The 24,709-nt window shown below is 39.9% G+C and overlaps 1 protein-coding gene across 5 annotated transcripts in view; it reads left to right on the top strand.

The window, feature by feature from the left end:
- The window catches only part of DCLK1 (doublecortin like kinase 1), a 345,711-nt gene that overhangs the window by 162,092 nt on the left and 158,910 nt on the right, over window positions 1-24,709 (top strand). For all 5 annotated transcript variants that reach the window (XM_040448193.1, XM_040448192.1, XM_040448195.1 and 2 more), the window contains exon 4: window positions 16,321-16,420. In XM_040448193.1, the coding sequence (XP_040304127.1) occupies window positions 16,321-16,420 (100 nt within the window). The remainder of the gene's footprint in view (window positions 1-16,320; window positions 16,421-24,709) is intronic.

Below are 24,709 nucleotides of genomic sequence, written 5' to 3'. Positions count from 1 at the left end.
CAAATGAATAAAATTTGGCTAAAAAAGAGCATGTCGGTATCAGATGGAATTAGGGCTGTGTGTACACAGTACAGAAGCTCCAGATGCTGGTGTTGATTCAGTTAAATTCAAGTCAGAACAAAGAATTGGTGGCACTGGTGGATCAGCAGGTCATATGGATACAAATGGCCGGTGCTCACTTAGCCTGGATTGTTGGTCTCAGCAGAGTAGCAAGGTGTTGCCATCTACAGGAATATTCCTATAATGCTCACTGAAAGACAGTTGTATGTATTTATTTTTTAAAAATGATTAGCATTATGAATGACACATTCATGAAGTACCTACCCTGTGTTGAGGAGACTGCTAGGTTTAGGATGATGAATGAATTGCCCTTGGGACCTAAGACCTGGTATGTGCTGTAAAGGAACTTTCCGGTTTCATGTCAAATTATGAATTTGACATAAATCAGGGATTGGCACACTTGTTCTGAAAACAGTCAGAAGATATTTTAGGCTTTCTGAGCTATATGGTTTCTGTGGCAGCTACTCGACTCCGTCATTGTAGCTCAGAAGCGGCCATAGACTATAGGGAAACATGAGCATGGCTGTGTTCCAATAAAACTTTATTCATGAACCCTGAAATTTGAATTTCACCTGACACAAAATGTTATTTTTCTTTTGATTTTTTTTTTGTTACTTTAAAATGTAAAAACCATTCTTAGCTCATGGACTGTATAAAAACAGACAGTGGGGCCAAATTTGGCCAAGTCTCAGTTTACAAACCCCTTGGAAGTCATAAGAATGTTTACTTTTGATGATCACATTTTTGTATGTGCAGAAAAACTTGGATGCAAGAACATTAAAAAATATGTCCTAGCAAGTCATTAGTGAAGATGTAAATTTATGATATGAAAATAAATATTTCTGGCCACGTGCCTCAGTATAATTTGGTTAGCTGCCTTTAATAGTTTCAAGGAGGCAGAGATTTAGGCAGCAAAGTGAACCTGCCAAATAGGAGAGCAATGTGGAGAGTTTTAAGACCCTGGCACCATCTATGAATTCTTCAATCATGCAGTCATACAGTTTGCATGTTAGTTTCCTCTTTTACAAAATGTTTGCTCCTGGAATTCTTATAGTCTCATTGTCAGTGACAGGGGTTTCTTTGTGTCCCACAACCCTATATTATAAGTTCTCAAAACCTGGCACTTCACGGCGTTATTCCTTTGAATGTCTTTAATTTTACACACCCCCTTATATTCTAAATTTAATTCATTTTCAGAAGTTCTTTACAGAAAAGGACCCATAGTAATTCTTGATTAGTCCCAATTATCTTCTTATAATTTAATACAAGAGGACTTTATTGCATTTTTAAAAAAAAGTGTTTGTTAATTTAAATTTTTTTTTTTTTCAACGTTTATTTATTTTTGGGACAGAGAGAGACAGAGCATGAACGGGGGAGGGGCAGAGAGAGAGGGAGACACAGAATCGGAAGCAGGCTCCAGGCTCTGAGCCATCAGCCCAGAGCCCGACGTGGGGCTCGAACTCACGGACCGCGAGATCGTGACCTGGCTGAAGTCGGACGCTCAACCGACTGAGCCACCCAGGCGCCCCAAGTGTTTGTTAATTTAAAAAAGACTCTTTCTCCCAAGGTTAACTTTATAAAACAGTAGTCATAATTTAACTATTTCCTGATTCTAGAAGTATTTTTGTATCTAAAAAGAGGGGGGTTCCCAAGTTGTTGTAATGCTGCAGTGATAATTTAACTATTTCATGGTTCTAGAAACATCTGGAACATTGAAGTTTTAAGGTTATCATTGACTAAAATATGCTAAAAATTTAGTGATAACCTTTAACCTTAGCATGAAGTCCAATGTTTACAATCACAGTCTTCATAGTCATAAACATTCCCCCAAAGCTTCCTATTGGTAGCCTACCCTTCCAAAACATTCAATAAGAACATCTAATAAATTGTAAAATCAGTGATATTTTCATTGTTCCCCACTATTCTAACTATAGAGACTCCTCGATATGGTGATAAAGGTACATTTTATCTTTAGGGCCTTGGACATACTAGGCTTGCAATAAACATTTGCCTTCCCTATTTGTCCATTGCGTGTGTTCCTTTCTAAATCATGAAACGAAAGAGCTAAAAAAGGCATTGCCACCACTCATTTAGTATAATCCCTCCTTAGAGAAGACAAAACTGGCACTCAGAGACATCAGGATCACACAAGAGTGGTTTAGAGTCAAGATAAAGGCAAACTAGTTCTCATTCACCACGGTCCAGGGTCCTATCTGTTACCCAGTTTCTCCTGGGGAATTGTCATGATTCGTTCTCTCCCTGCTCCTATCTTAGAATTCAAGGAGGTGTCCATAAAGTCTTTCCTGTTCTTAATATTCTATCCTGCATATATAATGTAAAGCAACTGGCTGACAATGAACAAAGCAGAAAAGGCAAAGAGAAAATAAGAGTCTGGGTAATCCAGGGTCTGCACAACTCTCACACAATCAAGAATTGGTTATTGTAGCATGAGCTAACTGGCATAAGTGCGAAAGAAATAAAAACCATGTGTTTGCCTCTCTTTCAAGTTAGCACAACATCTATAATACTTGAATAAAATGTTCTAGGCTTTAGAGCTTGTCTCTGAAACTCTCTAGAACTTACCAATAGAAAAAAACAAGCCATTAACAGCTGATGTTACTAAGAAAAATCTTCAGTTTAGAGTTTAACAATGATCTGTTGTGTTTGAACTCTCCTTCTTATCCTTGTAAAGTGAGATGAGTGTGTTCTATGAGAAATTTTATGTGATTCTACATTTTTGTGTGCATAAAAATACACACCCATGTTGGTTTTCCAAGGCTGCCATAGCAAATTACCAGAAGTGGGTGGCTTAAACAACCAAAATTTATTGTCTCTCATTTCTGAAGGCTAGAAGTCCAAAATCAAGGTTTGGGCAGTGTTGATTCTTTCTAAGGGCTGTGAGGGAGAATATGCTCCACCCGTGGCTCTTATTTTCTGGTGGTTTGCTGGCTGGCTTTGACATTCTTTGACCTCTAGAAGCATCACCCTGAGCTCTGCCTTCCTCATCAAATGGTGTTCTTCCTGTGTGCATGTCTGTCTCCAAATTTCCCCTTCTTATAAGGCCAACAGTCATATTAGATTAGGGGCCCGTCCCATTCCAGCATGACTTCATCTTAACTAATCACATCTGCAATGACCATAATTTCCAAGTAAAGTTACATTTTGAGGGTACTGGGAATTAGGATTTCAACATATGAGTTCGGGAAGGAGGCATACTTTAAACCATAGCAACACCCTTCACTGAGATATTGTAAAAAAATAACTTCTTTGTTCACGGTAAAGGTTCATGCAAAGGCATTTCTTGAGCTCAAATGTTGTTAACAGTTCATGTGTTTGGACACTGAAGGGCAGTATAACACTACAAATAATGCAAAAAGAAGTTTCCATCTCAGTTACTTTAGACATTAAATTATTATGATTTGTTTAAACATATTTGATGAGCATAGCTGCTGTCTATGGTGATTTTGACCTTTTTTATATCTGATGAGACCTAATGATAGAGGCACAAGACACACAAGGAGAGAACCTCAATATTGAGATTCACATTGAATGATTACGCTTTTTTTTTTTTCCCAACGTTTATTTATTTTTGGGACAGAGAGAGACAGAGCATGAACGGGGGAGGAGCAGAGAGAGAGGGAGACACAGAATCGGAAACAGGCTCCAGGCTCTGAGCCATCAGCCCAGAGCCCGACGCGGGGCTCGAACTCACGGACCGCGAGATCGTGACCTGGCTGAAGTCGGACGCTTAACCGACTGCGCCACCCAGGCGCTCCTGATTACGCTTTTTTTTTGATGGTTTTAAAGCTGTAAATTGCTGCTCATCCTGGCACTTCATGCTTAGATTTCATTTCCTTGGACATTAAGGAAGTTATGATTGGCATGGACAAATGTTTCAGCATGGAGGGAATGTTTAGTCCTCTACTTGTCAGGCACTTGAAAAGAATATGATTTTCAGGGGATGTAAGGAGATAGCTTATATTAATAGAGTTATTGCATTGTATTCTTCACATGTGAAAGAAAAATGGATAACCCACAGACGGAAAGAAAATGTTATTTTCATGCACTTTGGTTAGTGTTGATTGTAGTTCTAATGTCTTATGGTTGTCTAAAGTCTGACAGCCATTAGATGGAATAATTTTCAGCATAAAAACAGTACAAGGGAAGGACAAAAGAGAAACTGCTGATTTACTCTGCCTTCTATTCCATGATTGTTGACTTTTCTGAGCGTAATCTTGGAAGTTTATGCTTCAGCAACATTAAATTAAGGCCTATATACTGTTTTTTGACTTTTACTAAACACTTCCTCTGCTTGAGACATGTCTGGGCATTACCTCAGCAAATTCTTTCTACCATCCTGAGAGATGGATAGAACATTATCATCACTCTCTCTATGGAGAAAGGAGATTTCCAAATGTTGAGTAATTGACGCAAGTCATCCAGCTAGTAATTAATGGAATTGAGATTTAAGCCTGACTTTCTGATTCCAGACTACCATGCAAAACCTTTCAAGGCTGCTATAGTCATGGAAAGCCACTATTGTATGCCATTCTGTATTGGTGCATTGTTGAATGAGAACTAAAATGTAATAAAAAAGTGTAAACGTGAGCATGTTCTCAACCAGACATCAAGAGCGCCTCCCTGTGCTAGATAGATGTTCCCTGTACAAATGGACCTAACCCTTTATGTGCCATTAAGGATATTCAGAGTTAATCATCACACTGTGAGAGAAGGCCAGCAATAATATAAGTTTATGAAAGGAAAGAAGCCTCATGTCAGCTTACTCCTGACGTGGGAGACACCTAAATAAAAATCAACCGTTTGAAATTATTTGTGAAAAGCTTGAGTTTTTCCTCACTTTCATGTTTTAGGCCCCAAATCTATTTCCTTAGATGGTTGAGTTTTATTTACTCTGCCTCTTTCCAACTAGAGTTAACATTTCTAATAATTTTTAGTAGTCATGGGTGTTTTTGGCAATTGGGCAGAGCAGATGTGATTAAGAAGAAAATTACTGCTTATGGACTGATTTTCATTTTTTCAAGAAGAGACCTTTAATTTTTTAAAAGAAACTGTAGCTTTTGAAACCATGATTAGACCTTATAGCCAGGAGATGTCGTAAGGGGCGGGAGAGAGATGCGTAGAATGTGTTTGTACTCTTTATTACAGGGAGTTCATTTGGTTCCATCTCTACTGAGCTGGTAACATTTGCTCTGAAATTTCGTGTTACTGATACCTCAGGCTGTCTATTTCACTCCCCTTCCCTCCCAGGAAGGGAGAAGGGAGAGTGTAGAAGAGAGGAAGGACACAAAAACTAATCTCAGCTGTGACAAATCCACCCGTTTCCCAGGACAACCGTGTAAGTGAATGTGGACGCACCCAAAGCGTACTCTCGCGTGTGCACACACACCCACACATGCACACACACACACACACACACACACACACACACACACACACAAGACAAGTCTTTCACAGGCTCCAATTTTCAGAAGTGTTGGGTCTTGACTACATCCTACCCTACCTTTGGAAATTATAGGAATTGGAGTCAGTTGGTAAGCCTGGTTGCCTTCCTTGGGACTTTGGCACAGTTATGGAGACCAGCCTTGTGCACATTAACCATGGCTAATAGCCACTTAGTTTAGGAATTCTCCCCCTAGAGATTGGAAACTGCCTGCCCACGGGTTGAATCCAGGACACAGGTGTGTTTTATTTGGAGCGCACGATGTTTTTTATAAAAAATGAAGTTACTGCCAACTTCTAAAAATCGAGGACTTTCAAATAAAAATCTGATTTCACTTTTTCTTAAAAAATCAGTGTAGCAGCCCTGGGCTCACTTTGCTGCATAACAATTGTCAAGTAACTGCTGCTGCCCCATTTAGGTGAAGGGAGGGTTCCAGTTTATTACACTCCTCACCGATTTCCTATTGTCTGACTATGTTAATTACCATTTATCGCCCCATTTACACTGTGTTGTATGATGCCTGGCCCACTTCACTGTTTGTTACCTTCCAGACCTCCATAGGCATTTGAGGTCCTCATGCTTTATTTACACTTCTATCTCCTGCTTTGTCGAAATAGCAACCAGCCCTATGTTATTCACTCATCTCTAAATTTAGATAAAAAGGAATTATGGAAACTCATATACATGGTATAAGATGAAGACAAAGAAGAGATATTGGCCTAGCATGTTTTGGTCACCATACATAATTGTCTGAAAGACCATTGAGGAGGGAATATCTCCAAGTGTGTATTCATAGTTGGATATCCAGATCAACATTTATTTATAGAAACAATGTTTTAAACCAAGCCTTCATTTGAGGCTGTAAAATTTTTTGTCTTGCCATTGCCATCTCTCTCTCAGCCTTTTATTAGCTGTGCTTGGATCTTCATACAATTATGCGAAAGTGGTATTATTATTCAAACAACTCCAGAGAATGTTTTTATTGGCAATTTTAAAAGCTGACTTGCTCTGAAGCATAGTTTTGGAAGATGAAGTACTTTTCTCCAGCAATAGTTTTGATGCTATATAAATGTTTTTATTAGCTGCATTTAAGTTTGGGTCTAAAAAAAGTAATTTTTGCACTTAATACTTTTATAATGTAATTTTAGGTTAAATTTGTACTAGATACTACTGGGATCATCATTCTCAGTTAGAAGTGGTTCAGTATCTGATGAGCAGAACACTGACCCATACTGAACACATAGAAGACAAAAGGCTCTGTCCTCAGCTTATGTAAAACAAAAACCAAAACAAAAAAACTTCCGAAGTTTTATGAGGGCTCCCACCATGGAAGTGGTGATGGTGATGGTGGCCATGGTGCTGATGGCTAGGGGGCTAGGCTCAGGGCGGTGATGGTGACAGTGGTAGCAGCCATTTTGGAGATTCACCTTTACGGGGCTGTCATTGGAAAACATCACTCACTTGAGAAGACTAATTTGAACCATGAAAAAATCCCTTCTAATGTCAAGCTGTATACCCAGACAAGTAGATTAGAAATACAGAAATAGAGATATTTAAAGCAACCAACTCCCGTACTTCAACATCAGGCAACATTTACACATGTTAGACACATACTTCCATGGCTTTGGGAATATCATTTTTTTGCCTCTAACCTTAAGTGACAAGCCAACGTGCAAGAACATAAAAGGCAGATTGATTACCTTTATTATGTTTTTATCCCTCAAACAGATACCAGTTCTTTGGATTGTGATTTTCTTGCAAATTTTTTTAAAAATTAGGGTCCTTCTCCAAAGGGTCCTTGTGAGGAATCAATATAAGGATGTGAGTCAAGTCTCTTCGGGGCCTGGCACATTATAGGCCTTGGCACTGGCATTGGGCTCCTTTGAAAACATCAGGAGGGAAATTCACAGCCATGTGATTCACTGGTCACATGCAAGTTGAGTAAGAGTTAACAAAATCACAAGATAGCAACTAGTTGCTTTAATTACATTTTAACTCCTGACGCAGAGAAACTGTATCTGAGGGTGTTGGCCAGACACAGGTTTTGTGGGTTGGTTTTATTTCTCTGGGTTTGAAACCTACCCTTTGTAATGCGAGTGTCTTAACTTTACTTACATGCCAAGAACCCTGCCACATGTCTTACATTAGCGAGTGTTTTAGTGACTCCATTTCTCTAAGGAGAGTGTTCTGTCATAGTATGTTCCACGACGTGCTGTCCTAGCTGTTGTTCATGTAGACTAGCAGCTGAGAACACGATCAAGAAAGGAATGTATTTCCCACTTTGTGATTGTTATTTTTTTTGTTGTTGTTGATTCAGCAAATTAAATTGCTTACATTTCAACAGAGGACATTTTCTTTTCCATTTTTTAAAGCATCAGCATATTATTTCATAAATCTCAGCCATTCTGAATTTCAACAATATTATCTGTTTTTGCAAAAAAAAAAAAGGTCTTAGAGCTTCAAACTTGTAAAAAAAGTAGTTTGAGGCTCTTTATTTTCCTCTCTCTGTTATTATTATTTGAGTCATTTATTTCTTTTATTAATGACTGTGTCTTCCCCTGGGCAAGAACCAGAGTTTCCTTAAAGGATTTTTCTTTATCAGAAATTTCTTGCTAGAAGAACAGTTGTAGAATAAATTATCATTTGCTTAAGTGCATTACCAAAGAAATGAAAAGGTGATAAAGTAAAGAAACAATGGAGAATGTATTTTTATGACAGTAACATGGCATAACACATTCCTGATATTTGGCTATAAAACATTGTCGACATGTCTTAGTACCAGAAATGTATGAAATTACATGAGTATAGAACAGAAAAATTCAGTGGTTGACTTGTAATATCACGTGCATAACAACACTCAATGCTAAGAGTGGAGAAAAGAAGCCAAATATGGAATGAAATTGGAAGAGAAATCTTATCGAAATTAGGTTTTGGCAGGATGAGGACGCCCACATGTGCCAAGTTTTAACTGAAAGCTAATTATAATGGTCACATTATGAATTGTGCAGAAAGAAGGAGGTGATTGATTCTGGTGCTTTAGATACATAACGTGGTTGGATTTTTTTAAACACAGGTAGGTGTAAGCATTCCTTTTTGGTAAAGAACATCTCATTAAAACTGGACCTTTCACCCTGTCCCCTTTAACTGGTACCAAGAAGAATGAGAAATTATAAATGAGTATTTAAAAAAGAAAAAAATGGAAAGGATATGCCATACTCAGTGATTCCAATAAATGGACTGAATTTCTTGGCTTTTATTTTTGTGATTGCAATCTCACTTAAAATACATTAATGTATTTTGATGGTAAAATATTTTAATGTTTCACACAAAGAGAGGCACCTGATAAAGACACAATGACTTGTGTGGCTTCAAAAAAATAGGCCGTGGCTGCAGAGTTTTTCCATTTTGTTGGTAGAGGGCGCTCTTGGAAAGAAAATGTAGACTTTGCTGAAAATTTCGCCCTTCTCTGTGATGTCAGCGTCACCATGGAGATCTCATTCCAGCGAGGGGGAATGGATTCCACAGTCCTGCTTTGGAAATGTGTAAATAGCAGATGCTTTTATTGCCTTTGTTTGAATCTCTGTCCGTGCAGAGCAATTCAAGGCGGAAACTCAGAGCAGGGGAAGTCCATATTTATCTGTAGTGGTTTTTTAACTCACTGTAAGCAGCTCAGTCTCCTGGGACAAGTATGTGTAATGACAAGTTAATGGAAAAGATATAAATTCAGATTTCACATAAAAAGAGTCAGAAAATGGAATATATCTTCCTAGGATCAAAGAAATAATTCAAACTTCCTTTTTAAAAAATTTATTAGACATTTTTTATTATAAACTATTGGGGTACAATATATGTGATGACTATTATTAAAATGGTTTTATTAACTGAAATTTATAATACACAATTGTAAGGGTACGTGTTTCTATGCTTTGAATAAGTTTGTTTTCCTGTAGCTTGGTAGTTAAGAGCCTGGTTTTGAATTGTAACTGATATAGTTTCAAATTTCTACACATCTTCTGTTGAATCTGGCTAAGTTGTTTTTTTAATCTGTAAAATAGGGATACAAATAACATCTAACTAACTCTTGTCAGATAGAGTCTGTCTCCTTTACAGCAGAGAGGGTTCAATGCAATAATGTATATTGAGGATTACATGTAATAATGCATATAGAACTATTCTTGTTGCTGTATCACACCAAAAAGAATTTTCTTCTTTTTTTTATATCTTCATCGTATAAATTACTGAAATAAAACATATTGGAGCCAGTATAGAAGCTGATAACCAAGAGAACTTAAGGAACTGTTTCAAGTTTATACAATGTTTGTGTCAAGTCTAGGCTCAGAACCCAGGTATGGTGATACTCATTCAAGGACTTTTCCCAGCACATCTGGCAATTATAACCACCCATGTTTTTTGAGATACAGTGGGTTTGGCATTATGCTAAGTGCTGTCAGAGATAAACTCTGATGCAATAAATGGGATGTCTTTACTTGGGGTTAGATTTTCATATAATAACCGAAGCATTAGGTAAGAACTGAAAATTAATTGATAGAATATTAAGCATTGTATGCCATAAACTACTTCCTTTATGAATTGCATATAATACACATACAGTTTCTTTTCTAATGTAGGGACATTTCAACTGAGGATGGTTTTCTCAGGGGAATACAAATCTCTGGATCCCACAAAACTGAAAGTTGTGACAGATTCCAAGGGGTCTTAAGTTAAAACAGTGCTACCTGTGGTAGCAGGTGGCCATCCTTGTTAATGACGTTCACAGCATCATTTCAGTGGAAGCCTGATGGAAATCAGAGCATGTACCATATCTCATCTTCATTTTACACCATTTCCCTGATGCTAATTCAAAGTATGCTATTCACCAAAATAATTATACTAGTAGAATTCCTGTTCCCAAAGTGAGAAGGGGCACCTATATGCCCCTATATGCGAAATTCACTTAGGAGTTTAAGTATATAGTGCCCAGAAGCTACATACTATGTTCTGTTTTTTGTTTATATTAGGTACACATTTGGGGACACCTGGGTGGCTCAGTCAGTTAAGTGGTGAAACATCCGACTGGCTCAGGTCATAATCTTGCCATTCCCAAGTTCGAGCCCCGCGTTGGGCTTTGTGCTGACAGCTCAGAGCCTGGAGCCTGCTTCAGATTCTGTGTCTCCTTCTCTCTCTCTCTGCCCTGCCCCCACTCATGCTCTGTCTCTCTTTGTCTCTCAAAAATAAATAAACATTAAAAAATTTATATTAGGTACACATTTGGCTTGTACTTATTTGGAAGCAAAAATGCATTTAAGCTAATAAAAATAGCTGAAATTTATTGAGGACTTTTTCTCTTTTGATTCATAGTCTAAATTCTTCTCATTTTTAAAGTAACCAACATGATAAACATATTTGATATGAGGCACGAAGAGATGAACATCTAAGTGGCAGAATTGGGTTAATTCAGGACCTGAGCTCTGATGACAGGCTGTGCTCTTGGAAATTGTGCCAGAGGCAGTCTCTGAGGTGCTGAAGAATCCTCCCCCCAACAGGAGGCACTACCTCTGCCCTAACCAAATGTAGGATCTTTAGAAACAGGATGTGTTTCAAGATAGCTAACTGGGGTTTCCTGACTCGCCCAAGTCAGCAGTGGTCATAGTGCCAGGATGGCAACTCAGCCACCTGAGTCCAAGCCCATGACAAAAACCACTGGTAGGTAATGCAGTTTACCCTCTGCTGAATTGTTAATTCACAACACTGTGTTAGGAATTATTTGGAGTGTAAGTCTACACACATCTATACTGGAAAAGAAGAGATGAAGGATGAGGGCAGTTGTATTCTTAAGGCCTAGCACAGTGGCTAGTAAATAACGAGTTCAATAAACATCTATTGAATGATGACTAGGGGCTCAGGGAAGGGGTAAATCACTTTGGATTGGAGTGGATAAGAAGGTAAGGCTTGAACCTTCAACTGAGCCTTGAGTCATAGGAGAGATTTGAACAGGCAAAGAGGTAGGAAGGGATACCAAGTGGAAGAAAAAAGTCATACAAAAACCCATACAAGTAGGAAAGAAGAAGTCCTTTTCTGAGAAGAATATGTAAAGCAGATAAATAGGACCGTGTTTTGGGTTATAGCATAGTCCTTGCATTCGTCCTTATGTCCATCCATCCATCCATCCATCCAAACATCCAGGCATCCAATCCTCCATCCGTCCATCTATCCAAACATCCATCCATCCATCCATCCATCCATCCATCCATCCAACTATCCAATCAATGCTTACTAAGTATCAGGTACGTGGCATGACTACTGTAGACTTGAAAAGTAGGTTGGAACCAGATGGAATGCCAGACTCAGAAGATAAACTTTAATTTGATGGTGGTAAAGCCATTGGTTTTTTTCTGAAGCATGGAAAGAGATATTGAAAGTTTAAAAGAAAGAGTAGATTAGCAGAATTAAACAGGATGGATTGGAGAGAAAGGAGATAGGAATGAGAAAATCCACCGGCGGGAAATGCCAAGGTCCACAGGTAGGAGAATAAGCTCTGGACGGATGTGGTGATAGGGGTAAAGGGAAAGATGACAAGAAAAGGCCTGGCTTTGAGAGATGTTAAACCATAAGTGGAACTTGTTCCAGAGAGAGAATCCTAAGCAGGCTCCACGCTGATAGCAGAACTATCAGGGCTCAAACTTGTGAGCCATGAGAACCTGAGCTGAAACCAAGATTCAGATGCTTAACTGACTAACCCACCGAGGCGCCCCAGGAACTTGTTTTTTTAAGCTTGTTATCACACTGAATTTCAAGAACCTCAAATTTATTTATTTATTTATTTATTTATTTATTTATTTATTTAGGAGACAGTGAGAGCAGGAGCAGAGGAGAGGGGTGGAGGGAGGAAGAGGAGAAGGGAGAACCATAAGCAGGCTCCGTGCTCAATGCAGAGCACGATGCAGGGCTCAATCCTGGGATCATGACCTGAGTTGAAATCAAGAGTCTGATGCTCAGTCGACTGAACCACCCAGGTGTCCTGGGAACTTCACATTTAACAACACCGTGTAGACATATAAAATCATATCTTTATGCAAAACGTTGGTTTTACACTTCTCTATCTGTCTTAATCCTTTGATATCAGAATGTCCAGTAATGCCTGAAGGAAAATTCTCACAGTATGTTGGCCTAGCGAAGAGGGTTATACGCCGTCTTCTGTTACTCTATTTTGTTAGATGGAATACGTTACAGCCACCTCTAGATCAATGATAGAGGGTGAGAGCACTGGTAATTGAAGTGCTCAGATTATCCGAAATCCATCTTTTTCATAACTTTGTGTTTAAGCCTCCTTTACTATCAAATCTTTTATCAGGGCTTCTAACAAGAAGCAGTTTTCTAAATTTGAATGTGATCTACTGACCATACCCAACTTCTGCAATGGGAGGTTATGAGCCGGGAAACGGCTAAATGATGCCAGAGCAGAGAGCACAGGAAACGTTACAATTTCTGATAGTTTAACAAATTCTTTGATTTTAGTCACTGGAGATTGAGAGGTAAATGAATACATGTTGCTTGGCACTGAAACGGCCTTTTCCTGTCTTTTTGTGCTGGGTGATGACAGTTACTTTTCTTTAACAATTGCTACATTCCTTTTATGTTCTTGGAATCCTGGAGTTGGAAACAACATCAAAAGTTCATCATGTTTCATTTCCTACTTGCCAACAGAATTAAACCTAAACTGTCCAAGCTGGATCATTGGCTGCTGTGTTCTTTGAGTCTTGGGCTTAAAGGATGGCTATGGGTATATGATGGAAGGGAGTTAGTTGGCTGGCAACCTGCTTATCATGTGTTATAGTTTTTTTTATTTTTTAATTTTTTTTTAACATTTATTTTTGAGAGACAGAGCATAAATGGTGGGGGAGCAGAGAGAGAGGGAAACACAGAATCCGAAGCAGGCTCCAGGCTCTGCACTATCAGCACAGAGCCCGATGTGGGGCTCGAACCCACAAACTAAGATCATGACCCGAGTTGAAGTCAGACGCTTAACCGACTGAGCCACCCAGGCGGCCCCCACGTGTTATAGTTTTGATGATAGTTATCTGCCTGCTTAGCGATAACATAAGACATGCACACATAGATGAATGTGATCTGATTGGCAGTCTGATGTTCTAGAATACAAATGAGGGGAATATGTGGAACAGAAGGACAATTTTCTTTGGAAAACAATATTTTTCATCTATTAAGTTTTGTTATCATAATGTTTGGCACAAAGCTTAGCAACAGAGTAGGCCCATCATAGGTGTTTGAAGGAGTAAAAAAATCTAGCAAATAAATATTTATCAGCTGAAGAAATGTGGCTGCCCAGGAGAGTGGGTTAACTGTTCTTCCCATTGTGGGTTCCCAGAGTTCTTTTCAACTCTGTCTGTCAGTGCAGACCCCAAGAGAACCACGTTACACAGTAGTCCCTATGATACTATGTGAAAAAGTGTTCTGGAATCAAATAAGATTGGGAAATACTGGATTTTCTATCTCCTGTTTGGAATTATGGTGCACATTAGCATGTTAGGGCTTTGCAAAGACTGGAAATAAAGAAACCTGTTTATATTGGATGAACTCAGTATTTACTAAATCTATTTGGCCATAGGGAACTCCCCTCCCTTTTTTTTCACAAAACCTACTGACCATTCACACTCCAGGAAACACTGCCCTTTTAAGGCTAATTGTTCATATTTTTGTCTGAGGGAGAGACCACCTTTTATTCATTTTTGTCTGTATGTGCTCTATGCTAACTTGCATATAGTAGGCACTATAAAGACTTACGCATGTAAAAGGACAATGGCCTGTATGGGTTGGTTGGGATGACATCAACCACTGATCGAAAAGGCTGGGGTGGAGTACTTGTCTTGAAGATAAAGATAAACAGGGTCACAGATGAGATCAGACAGAAAGGGAGGAGTGAAATGGAATGGGTTCTGAATTCAAAGGGCCTGTTTTTAACCCAAGTAGAAGACCAGAGCTTCTGACACCACTCTTGAAGATCTTTAGTCTACTTTTTTTTTTTTTTAATGTTTATTTATTTTTGAGAGAGAGAGACAGAGACAGAGACAGAGTGCAAGCTGGGGAGGGGCAGAGAGAGAGGGAGACACAGAATCCGAAGCAGGCTCCAGGCTCTGAGCTGTCAGCACAGATCCCAACATGGGGCTCGAACCCACGGACTGTGAAATCATGACCTGAGCGGAAGTTGGACGCTTAACCAACTAAGCCACCCTGGTGCCCCTTTAGTCTATTTTTTATGACAATTACAATGTCCCTCTTAAATCACCTATATTTTCAAGCTTTTCAGAAATCTTTTGTGGGTGTACCTCACTCACACTTAATGCGATTATCATACTATTATAGCAATTTCATTCTTAAAATTTCAGCCAAGCGATTATTTGGAAATGAGAGCCTACTTGGCAAAACTATCTGCAGGGTACACATGACTGTGTTTGGGGTCTCTAAGCAAGGCTGTGTTCTCCCAACTTACTACTGCAAGGCTTACAGCACCTTTGATGTGTCAGAGCAGTGCCACCCAGCACTGAAATAGAGCAGAACCCCAGATATGCCCTGCAGCTGACTGCAGACAAATAAGGGAGTGCTACTAGTAAACAGAGGCCCCAAGGATCCAGGGGATTTTTCTGTGGTCCTCAGATATCCAAGGGAAAATGCTATTAGAGAGTCTATTTCATACAGCTCTGAATGGGTGCCTTCATTTGGCTGCTTTATGATTTGCTCCAAGCAAAGGAAATTGAAAATAGATAGAAATCAGTAGTGTTCCCAGTGCCTTGTGTTGGCATCCTACATATTGTGAGCAAAATATTACACCACATATCCAGAGACAGAGAGCCGTGTGCTTGAAATTTTTCATTTTGACCACATGTGCTTGAAAAACAACATTTAGCTCTCTTAAAGTTCTTACTGGAGAATAAGCTGAATAAATATCCAAAGGTTGTTTTAAAACTTTCCTCTGGCATAACTACAAGAAGCTGGGCAGCACAGGAGTTTTAAAGTTTAGTATCACTTGAATTGTGGGCATACACCGTAACTTGAGTTGCCCCGTCTCTGTATCTGAATTTAAGAAATAACTATTCTATTATTCCTCTTATGAGGACTTCCATTTCCATTTCTGTTTTTTTTAAGTGGATTTATTTCTTTTGATGGGAGGTGGAGGGGAGGAGGGCAGAGGAGGGCACGGTTCCATGCACTGTGAGATGACCTGAGCCAAAATCAAGACTCAGATGCTTAACCGACTGAGCCACCCAGGTGCCACTCCATTTCTGTGCCAACTAGAGGTAGAATGGGTCTAAAGGAGATCATTATATTCATACTCTGATACAGGTATTTTTCTTCAGTAGTTACCCTAGTAACCACCACATGTTTACTATATTTGTTGCTAAAATCATATGCTGACTTTTATTGCTATCGAGGAATATTACATTCAAAAGAATAAAGGGGTGTTCCTTTTCCACATCTTGCTGCATCCACTGTATTATGAAAATAAAGGGCTCTTACCTCATAGCCTATTGATATGTCAAGTAATAAATGTGACAGTTACCGGTTCTATTTTCCTTATCCCGTCTTCCTGTGCAACTGAAATGTAACATGTTTCTTACTAGTAACAGATGCTGGAAACCTTTTTTTGAAATTCCTCTGGAGAGGCTGTCCTGTTGATTCCATTAGACGTGGGAAGTGGCTTTATGCAGATGTCTACTTGCCAGGATGCAATGTTGTAATTGCTGTTCTGCTGACCCCTTGCTGAGTGCCATGCTTTTCTCTTGTAGGTGATGTGCCTTCAGGACTTTTTTGGTGACGATGACATTTTTATTGCATGTGGACCGGAGAAGTTCCGTTACCAGGATGATTTCTTGCTAGATGAAAGTGGTAAGGAAAAAAAAAAGTTCAAAACCAGGGGAAATTTGAGGCAGCTTTCCAAAATGAGCCACACCAGGCCAAGATTATGTCAACCCCAAAGCTACCAAATCAGTTTCAGATCCTCACCCAGCATGTCTTTTCCATATCTAGAATTTCTTTGATTTTTTTTATATAGAAAACAGATGAAATGATAATTGGAAAGGTTAAATCATTCAGAAGAGTAAATTACCAATGGCTAATTTATAACCGTTTAATAACTAAACTGATGTTTTATAGAAGACCATGATGCAGATTTCTACATTTTTAATTATCTATTTTTGTCAACATGTGTGGTTGAGAGCTTTGTAATCATAAAATTATTGAGTGTGTTTCTCTGTGAAGCTTTCACTTTACCTACTTTTAGGTTCCTAACTGGGGACAGTGGCTAGGTATCCCTTTTTGTTTAACGACTACAGAATTTGTATGTCATTAGCATCTGTGAGAGACCAAAAAGGAGGAGGGTAGGTCCTTGGATTCAAACTGGAATGTGATTGTAAAAAATAGAGAAGAGACAGTTGATCAAGAGGGAAAGAATTGTCTCAGGAAATGAATATGAAAAATTGTGACTTCAAGAATGATTTTTTTTTTGATGCCATAAGTCATCTCAAGAGTCCTAACAGCATCACAGAAAAGATTATTGCACTGAAAAAAAAAAAGACCTCTCCTTAATCGTTTTACTTCTAATTTAATTGGGAGATATTACATATTTATGGACAACTCAGACTCTAGCTAGTGGGAAGTGCTTTTTGAAGTGATAATGGATTTTATACTAAAATGCATGTGGAAACAAATTAGTGAGCTTTTGACAAAGTGGATGGGAAATACTTGAGTGCTGACTTGGTAGGGTAAGTGATGTGATGGAGGGGTCCTGCCCCGCCCCTGCTGATGTATGTTCACATATAGTATCTATATTAATGGTATATATGCGTATCATCTATATGCATTTGAACATAGTACAATTATTTCATCATTTAAAAATGACTTGGGGTGTGTGGGGAGGGATAGGAATTAGAAAGATTTCCCCTGTATTGTGAAAACTTTGAATGCCCAATGGACGTATATATTTGACATGAGATACGACATAATACATTGGTTGGATAGATAGATAATATGATAGAAGTGTCATTTGAAGAGATTTAAGTTATTTTGCTTCAAAAAAAACCTAGTTGAAAGAGTGATGTCGGTATCCTTCCCTCTAAATACATTTTCTCTAAGTACATTCCATCTTTATCTCTGATTGATGTGCCTTTTGGGGGCCAGGATTTATGTAAATCTATCATACACAGGGTGCCCTCTGGGAGGACTCTCCCATCCCACCCCTGCCTTCTACGGGATGAGACTGCTCTGCCATTGTGCAAAACAAGAGAATGTTAAGAATCAGGCAGGAGCCAACAACACAGTTTCGAGAAAAATAAACTGCCTTGACTTTCAATTTAAAGAAAATAGCTGCTTCTGATAGAATAGTCTGAGAGAACAGATAACGTTCTGAAATGAAAGTTTCACTTGTTACCTCGATAGAAAACAAGCTGTCAGATTCCGGCTGGAATACAATTCAGTGTCAAGTCAGCAGTGTTGACCTGGGGCTGCCAAAGTGTCTATCAGGCCTGCAGGTAGGCCTGGGACCTCCCCTGGCCCAGCCCCTCCAGGTGAGGCCTCTGGGTTGGGCTTTGCCTTCCCTGCAATGTGCTCTCACACCATATGCTGCAACTTGTCCTATTCCCCTGTGACAATAGACAGGCTTTCTGGAAAGCACAACAGAAAAATACCAGGAAATCCTTTGTGATTTCCCCTTAGAATCCTTTCTTATTTAAAAAAATGCAGATAGGGGCACCTGGGTGGCTCAGTTAGTTAAGCTTCAGACTCTTGATATGGGCTAGGTCATGATCTCACTCTCATGAGATCCAGGTCCTGCAATGGGCTCCGAGCTGTGCGTGGAGCCTGCTTGGGATTCTCTCTCTCTCTCTCTCTCTCTCTCTCTCTCTCTCTCTCTGCCCCTACCCCCACTCCTTCTCTCTCCCTCCCCTTCTCTGCCCCTCCCCTGCTTCCATGCACTCTCTCTCTTTCAAAATAAACATTTGTGAGAGAGAGAGAGAGAGCATGCTCTCATGCTAACAGGGGAGGAGCAGAGAGAGAGGACAGAGGATCCGAAGTGGGCTCCGTGCTGACAGCAGAGAGCCCCATATGGTGCTCAAATTCCATGAAATCATAACCTGAGCCGAAGTTGGATGCTTAACCAACTGAACCACCTAGGCGCCGCTAAATAAACATTTAAAATATTTTTTTTTAAAGGCAGCTAGCTAGCTAGATATCTACATACACGTACAACAGTGCACGTGAACACACGTGGATCAGACACCTTGCCCATCATTTATGGTTTGCCACTTTGAAGGACCACTTCAAACTATTTCAGTGAGAAAGTGCGAACTTCAAGTTATTACCCCCGATGAATATACCCTAACCATTTCTTGGTGTGATATCCATTTGCTGAGTAACAGTGTCCTCCTCCATCCTAAAAGAAACACGTGGATTGGGGGAAGGGGTAGAAAAAAGAATCTAAATTGAGATTTTACTTCCTTGGATGAACTTACTCTGAGACTAAATTCACACATTGACAACTGCAATTTCCCTGTTGCTTGTACAGCATGTTCTAGTGCTAATGTATTAAAATTTGAATCTTTTTTTAAGTGCTCTGGGATGATTTATCCCAGCTTATCTGTACTTGCTAAATGGTATTTGCACGTTGCGGCTTCATTTGGCCTGTTCCATACTAGCTTCCTAAAAGGAGTATCAGTGGGGGATACAGACATCTTCAGAATTAATACTCAAGCAAGGCTGGGCTTGATTTAGTGGCATCAAGAAGTGGCCTTTTGCCACAAGGCAGCGCTTTTATTTTGTCTTTCAAAATTAACCCAGCTCCCTGTGTGCTCAGGATCAGCAAGAATATGTCCCCCTGATTACTGCTGGGCCAGCTCCTGGAGATGGCTTGTAAGGTCTTTCCAGTGACGAATTCTGCCATTATAGACTTACATTTCGTGGGCTGCATTGGAGCCAGATCAATATTAGAAACTGTGAGGGAGCATCCTTCCTCCCCTAAATTTTCACATGCGGGAAAAAAATGCCTTCTTTTTTCCAGCTTAAAATGTAACCCATTTTAAGCAATATCGTCATCAATCGGTGGAGTCTTAGCACCTTTGAAAAATGGTGGATACAGCGCTATATATAGAGACAGACAGGCCAACAGCTCCTTCCCCTGCATGGGCTGCTGTCTCATTTAGAATGATGAAACATAGTCAAGGAAAATGCCAAATTGGAGACAGGAAGCTTAACATAGTTTTGCTTATATATTGATGATAAACTGACAAATTGGTGATTTTGTTGCCATTAAAAAATGAGAGGATTTTGTTGAGAAATGCCCACCTCACACCTAGGAGGGACGATTAATCCCTCGGTGATGAGCTTGTCACAGGATGTCACCTTCTGTCTGTCCCCCTCCCCCCCAGCTTCAAGCCAACAGCCCCCAAACCTGCTAGGCCAGTGCCTTCGCCCATTTACCTCACCCCTGCCAAGCCTGCCACCTGCTCAGGAATCTAAGTATTTCTCATCCTCTTTTTTTACCAATTCCTGAGTGCTCTTGAATCTGATGTTAATCGCCATTACTTCAGACTTACATATTTTTGCACAGATGTTACTAGCTTCCTAGGGCTACTGTAAGAAAGCACTGTAAACTAGGTGACTTCCAACAACAGAAATTGATTTTCTAACAGTTCTGGAGGCCAAAAATCTAACCTCAAGATATAGGAAAATTTCTGTCTCCGAAGTCTCTGGGTAAGATGTCTTCTAAGCTATAATCCTAGTTTCTGGTGGTTGTTGGCAATTTTTGGAATCCCTTGGCTTCCTGCGCCATTACTCCAGGGTCTGCCTCCAGCCTCACAAGGCCTAATTCTCTGTGTGTGCAAATTTTCCTCTTCTTCTAAGGACCCCATCCTAAGGGGTCCTTCTTAAGTCCCATCCTAATCCAGTATGACCTCATTTTAACATGATTGCATCTGCAAAGACCCTATTTCCAAATAAGGTCACGTTCACAGGTACCAGGGGTAGGACTTTAACATATCTTTTGGGGGACACAATTCAACCCACCACAGATGTTTGAGGTTGTCCAGATTTTATTTGAACTTGAGTTACAAATAAACTCATTTTTATTTGTTTGTTTCGGCCTGTCTTTAGATTTTCACAGTTATAGCTTTATATTAATCAGTACAATACCTAGACAACAGAGCTGTGACAAGACTGTCCCCTCATCTGACCTTTCACGGGGAGGGTCACTCATCTCGTGGATCAGAAGAATGCTGTGAGATGGTCTGAGTAAATGCATTGGTCAGCAGTGCATTTGACAGGGCCTCTCCTGGAATCCCTTTGACTAAGATAAAAATATATGGTCTGAATGACATAGGTGGTTGTGTTTTTAATTGATTGAACTGAGTTGCCTTGTCCAAGAGGCTGATGTCCATGTGGTGGCGGAGGTCTCTGTTAGAATTCACTCAGAGGTCCCTGAAGAGAGGGACTGTTTGTACGCTGAGAATCACACCAATAGGGTTCTGCCTTGGATTCTGTGTAGTTGAGTGTGGCTAGAAATGCCCATTTGAGAACATTGATGGTGCATGGGTGAAATCATCTGGTAGGAAAACAAGGATCCACAAGGATTTTAACAGAATGGATTGTATCCAAGAAGATAAAATTAAATTGGTATTAACAAAAAGTAGTGCTTCGGGTATTTTTTTGTTTAAAAAAAAAAAAAAGCCAGTTTTACAAGCTTAATTAGGAGTAACGTGGTTTTAACAGTAGAGCATGCATGTGAAGATTTTAGTTGACTGCAGGCTTCTTGTGAGATGGATTGTAGGCACGTCATATATCATAAAACCTTTCAATCCGCCTGATTGAACATGGCAAATGTTGACCGAAAGGTAAGGTTAAAAGTGCTCTTCAAAATTCACAAAGCTAGTATACAAGTAGAGTAAGTATAGTGTAGAAAAGAGAAGAAATTTAAATTATTGGGCTTTCACATGAGTTTTGTAAGTTTGCAGCATTTATACTTCTGAAGTTTTGGAAGTTTAAAACTGCACTAAGACTTTTGGGATACCATGTGTGTGTGTGTCCATGTGTGTGCATGCACTTGTGTGCGTAATGTCCTATTTCTGAGGAGTGCCAGGCCAGGTTCTCCCTGTACTAGACACACCCATCTGAAGTACAGTGTGCTTCCTGGGTATGTGATTCTAAAGGTTTCTTTGTTTTTGAGGGAGAGATAGAGCACAAGTGGGGAAGGCACAGAGAGAGGGCGGGGGGACGGAGGATCCGAATCAGGCTATGCTCTGACAGCAGCTAGCCCGATGTGGGGCTCAAACTCACAAGCTGCGAGATCATGACCTAAGCTGAAGTCAGATCTGACTAAGCCACCCAGGTGCCCCCGGGCATGTGATTCCAGAAGGAACATTTCTTTGGCTTCTCCTATGGACTCCCTGCTGGTGGGTGCCCAGAATTCACCTCGTAAAACATTTCTGGAAATACTCCATCCTGACCACTTTCCAGGGACCCGTGTCCTGAGTGAGATGAGACAGAAGCTGCATTAGGCACCCTTCACCAAGCAATGATTTTGATTGTTTTCCCCAACTCTGGGTAGTAAGAAAATGGGGTTAGAACCTAGAATAGTGGAAGCAGTCTTGGAGTAAGGTTAGAAGACAGGTGTAGTCCAAGTTCCATGTCCTGCTTGCTGTGTGGTCTTTGTATCTCTGAGCCTGCTTCCTATTCTGGGAAACACCTTTTTTTCCTGGGTTGTAATGGACCTCAAATGAGATAATAAATGTCAAAGCACGTTCAGAACTGTGTTCCTTGTTACTTAGTGAATGATGTTAGTGAAAGACACCTCAGCTAAAATATACCTCCTAGTGGACTGCAGCTGGACTCAGCCACGTAGATTCATTTGCAGGGCTTAATTGGAGGCAGATGTCACCAAGATTTGGTTCTGGTGCTCTTTAGAACCAAAAAGCGATTATCTGTTGCTTTCTTCCCACTCTCGACTTCTATTCCTGTGGTGGAGGTAAGAGGGAATTAAGGGACCTTTGAAGATATCCACCCTTCTCTGGAGGGAATCTCTGGGAGATTAAACCAAACCGCATCTAGAACCTGTCAGACTCTTAAAATGGACAACATTCAAGGGTCCCAGCCTGTATGTCCACATAGATTTGGGTCTGTGGGATTTTTGGTGGCCCCATCGCTCTGTCCCAGGGCTGGTGATGCTAGGAAACCGTAAGTCATTCCAAACACTAGGAAGATGCTCCGAGTTTGGATAGGCCTCCTCACAGAATGGATTTTTAGCTACTGCTAACAAAACTCATTTTTTCATGCATCCATTCATTTATTCAATAGGCTAAGCTAATTTAGCATGTGCCAGGCAGTATGCTAGGCACAGATAACTGTGCATTTACTGCACTTACATGAAATATGACCGGCCGACCCGTCATAAGACTTTTAATATTGCTTATGTCTAAAAATGCCAACGGATCTCTGGCCCTGAACTTTGACTCAAAATATTACATGGTGCTTCTTGCCGTAGTGTATTTTATTCCTTTGGAAAAATATTGTGGGAAATGACTAATGGGGTCATAATAGACTGACTTCTCTTTATAGATTTAAATTTTAATTGGATTATATGGCCAGTTTAAATTGAATCTGTGGGCATATTTCTTTGAGATGCGTGGTACTTCATGCTGGAATACTTTATTGTTTCAATAAATGTTAATTCTAGGAATGTATGGTTCTTATTTTTTAAAAAACTCGATAGCCTTCTTATTGAATAATTGCCAAGTTTCCATGACATTTCATTGTTGTATAGAAAATCTGGCATGATTTTGATTGCATTGATTTATAGAACGCAGCCTGATGTTTGAAATAGAGTTTTAGGGTTTTTCTTTGTTTTGAGTTCCAGAGAGCACATTGGTAACGTACTTACTCTTGTCAGCAAGTTCCCATTTGCCTCTTAGCGGTGGTAAAACTGGAGGGGTTCAGGGTTCAGGAGACTTTCTCCACCATAACTACATTTTAGCTCATGCATAATATTAAGTTCCCCAGAACATAGTGATATTTTCAAATTTCATAGCTGCCAAGCTATGGAGACATATAGAATATTATTCTTTGGGACGGGATCTAACTCTAGCATAAGTTAGTTCCTTTGCTACAACTAGATGATTTTGTAGTTGGGAAATCAAGACATTGTGTAACACATGCGGTCTTTTCTTTACACTTTCTCTTCTGGTCCCCCTGGGCTTCTTTTTATTGTATTCAGTCACATTGACACCTGAATTGTTGGCAGGGAAGTACCCTACAAATATAACATTGACAATGAATGCTGCACAGTAGGAGTTTTGAAGGCTATCAGCCCACCTCCGTGTCCAGGGCAGAGGTCTCTCACATGGCATTGCAATAGCTGTTCATCCATCCCCACCTAGAGCCCTCTGTTCTGCAGCTTACACCTGTATAAGAAGGTCAGTCCCCTGTGCTGATATCACCAGTGTTGATATTTTGATAAGTTCTTTCTTTTTTTTTAATGCTTATTTTTGAAAGGGGGGGGGCAGAGAGAGAGGGAGACAGAGGATCCAAAGCAGGCTCCACACTGACAGCAGAGAACTAGATGCAGGGATTGAACTCATGAACCGTGAAGTCATGACCTGAGCTGAAATCAAGGGTCAGATGCTTAACTGACTGAGCCACACAGGTGCCCCAAGTTCTGTCTTTAAAAAAAAAAAAAAAAAAAAAAAAAAAAATATATATTTATTTTGAGAAGGGGGGAGGGGCAGAGAGAGAGAGAGAGACAGAGAGAGAGAGAGAGAGAATCCCAAGCAGGCTTCATGCTGTCAGTGCAGAGCCTGATGCGGGGCTCCATCCCATGAACCATGAGATCATGATCTGAGATGAAATCAAGAGTCAGACCCTTAACTGACTGAGCCCCCCAGGCAACTCTTTTATAAGTTCTTTCTTATATTGAGCCCAAGTTAATCTCTTTCTAGTTTGTACACAGTAGTCCTGATTCTGCCCTCCAGAGTAATAAACACCACCCACTGCCTTCATTCACAGAAGATGAACTTCTGTAAACTACAGGGATGATCAAAGTCATTCACTATAAACTGTTTTATTTGCCTTCCTTCTAAACCAAAATGTCTTTACATCTTCTCTCTTCCTTCTCTCATCTTTCAGGGGAAAGAGAGTCTT

Source organism: Herpailurus yagouaroundi, unplaced genomic scaffold, assembly GCF_014898765.1.
Source record: "Herpailurus yagouaroundi ecotype Mexico unplaced genomic scaffold, PumYag 197, whole genome shotgun sequence".
In the NCBI taxonomy this organism is placed as follows: domain Eukaryota; kingdom Metazoa; phylum Chordata; class Mammalia; order Carnivora; family Felidae; genus Herpailurus; species Herpailurus yagouaroundi.
Note: the sequence above shows the minus strand (reverse complement) of the source record. Positions and strands in the feature narration are given on the sequence as shown.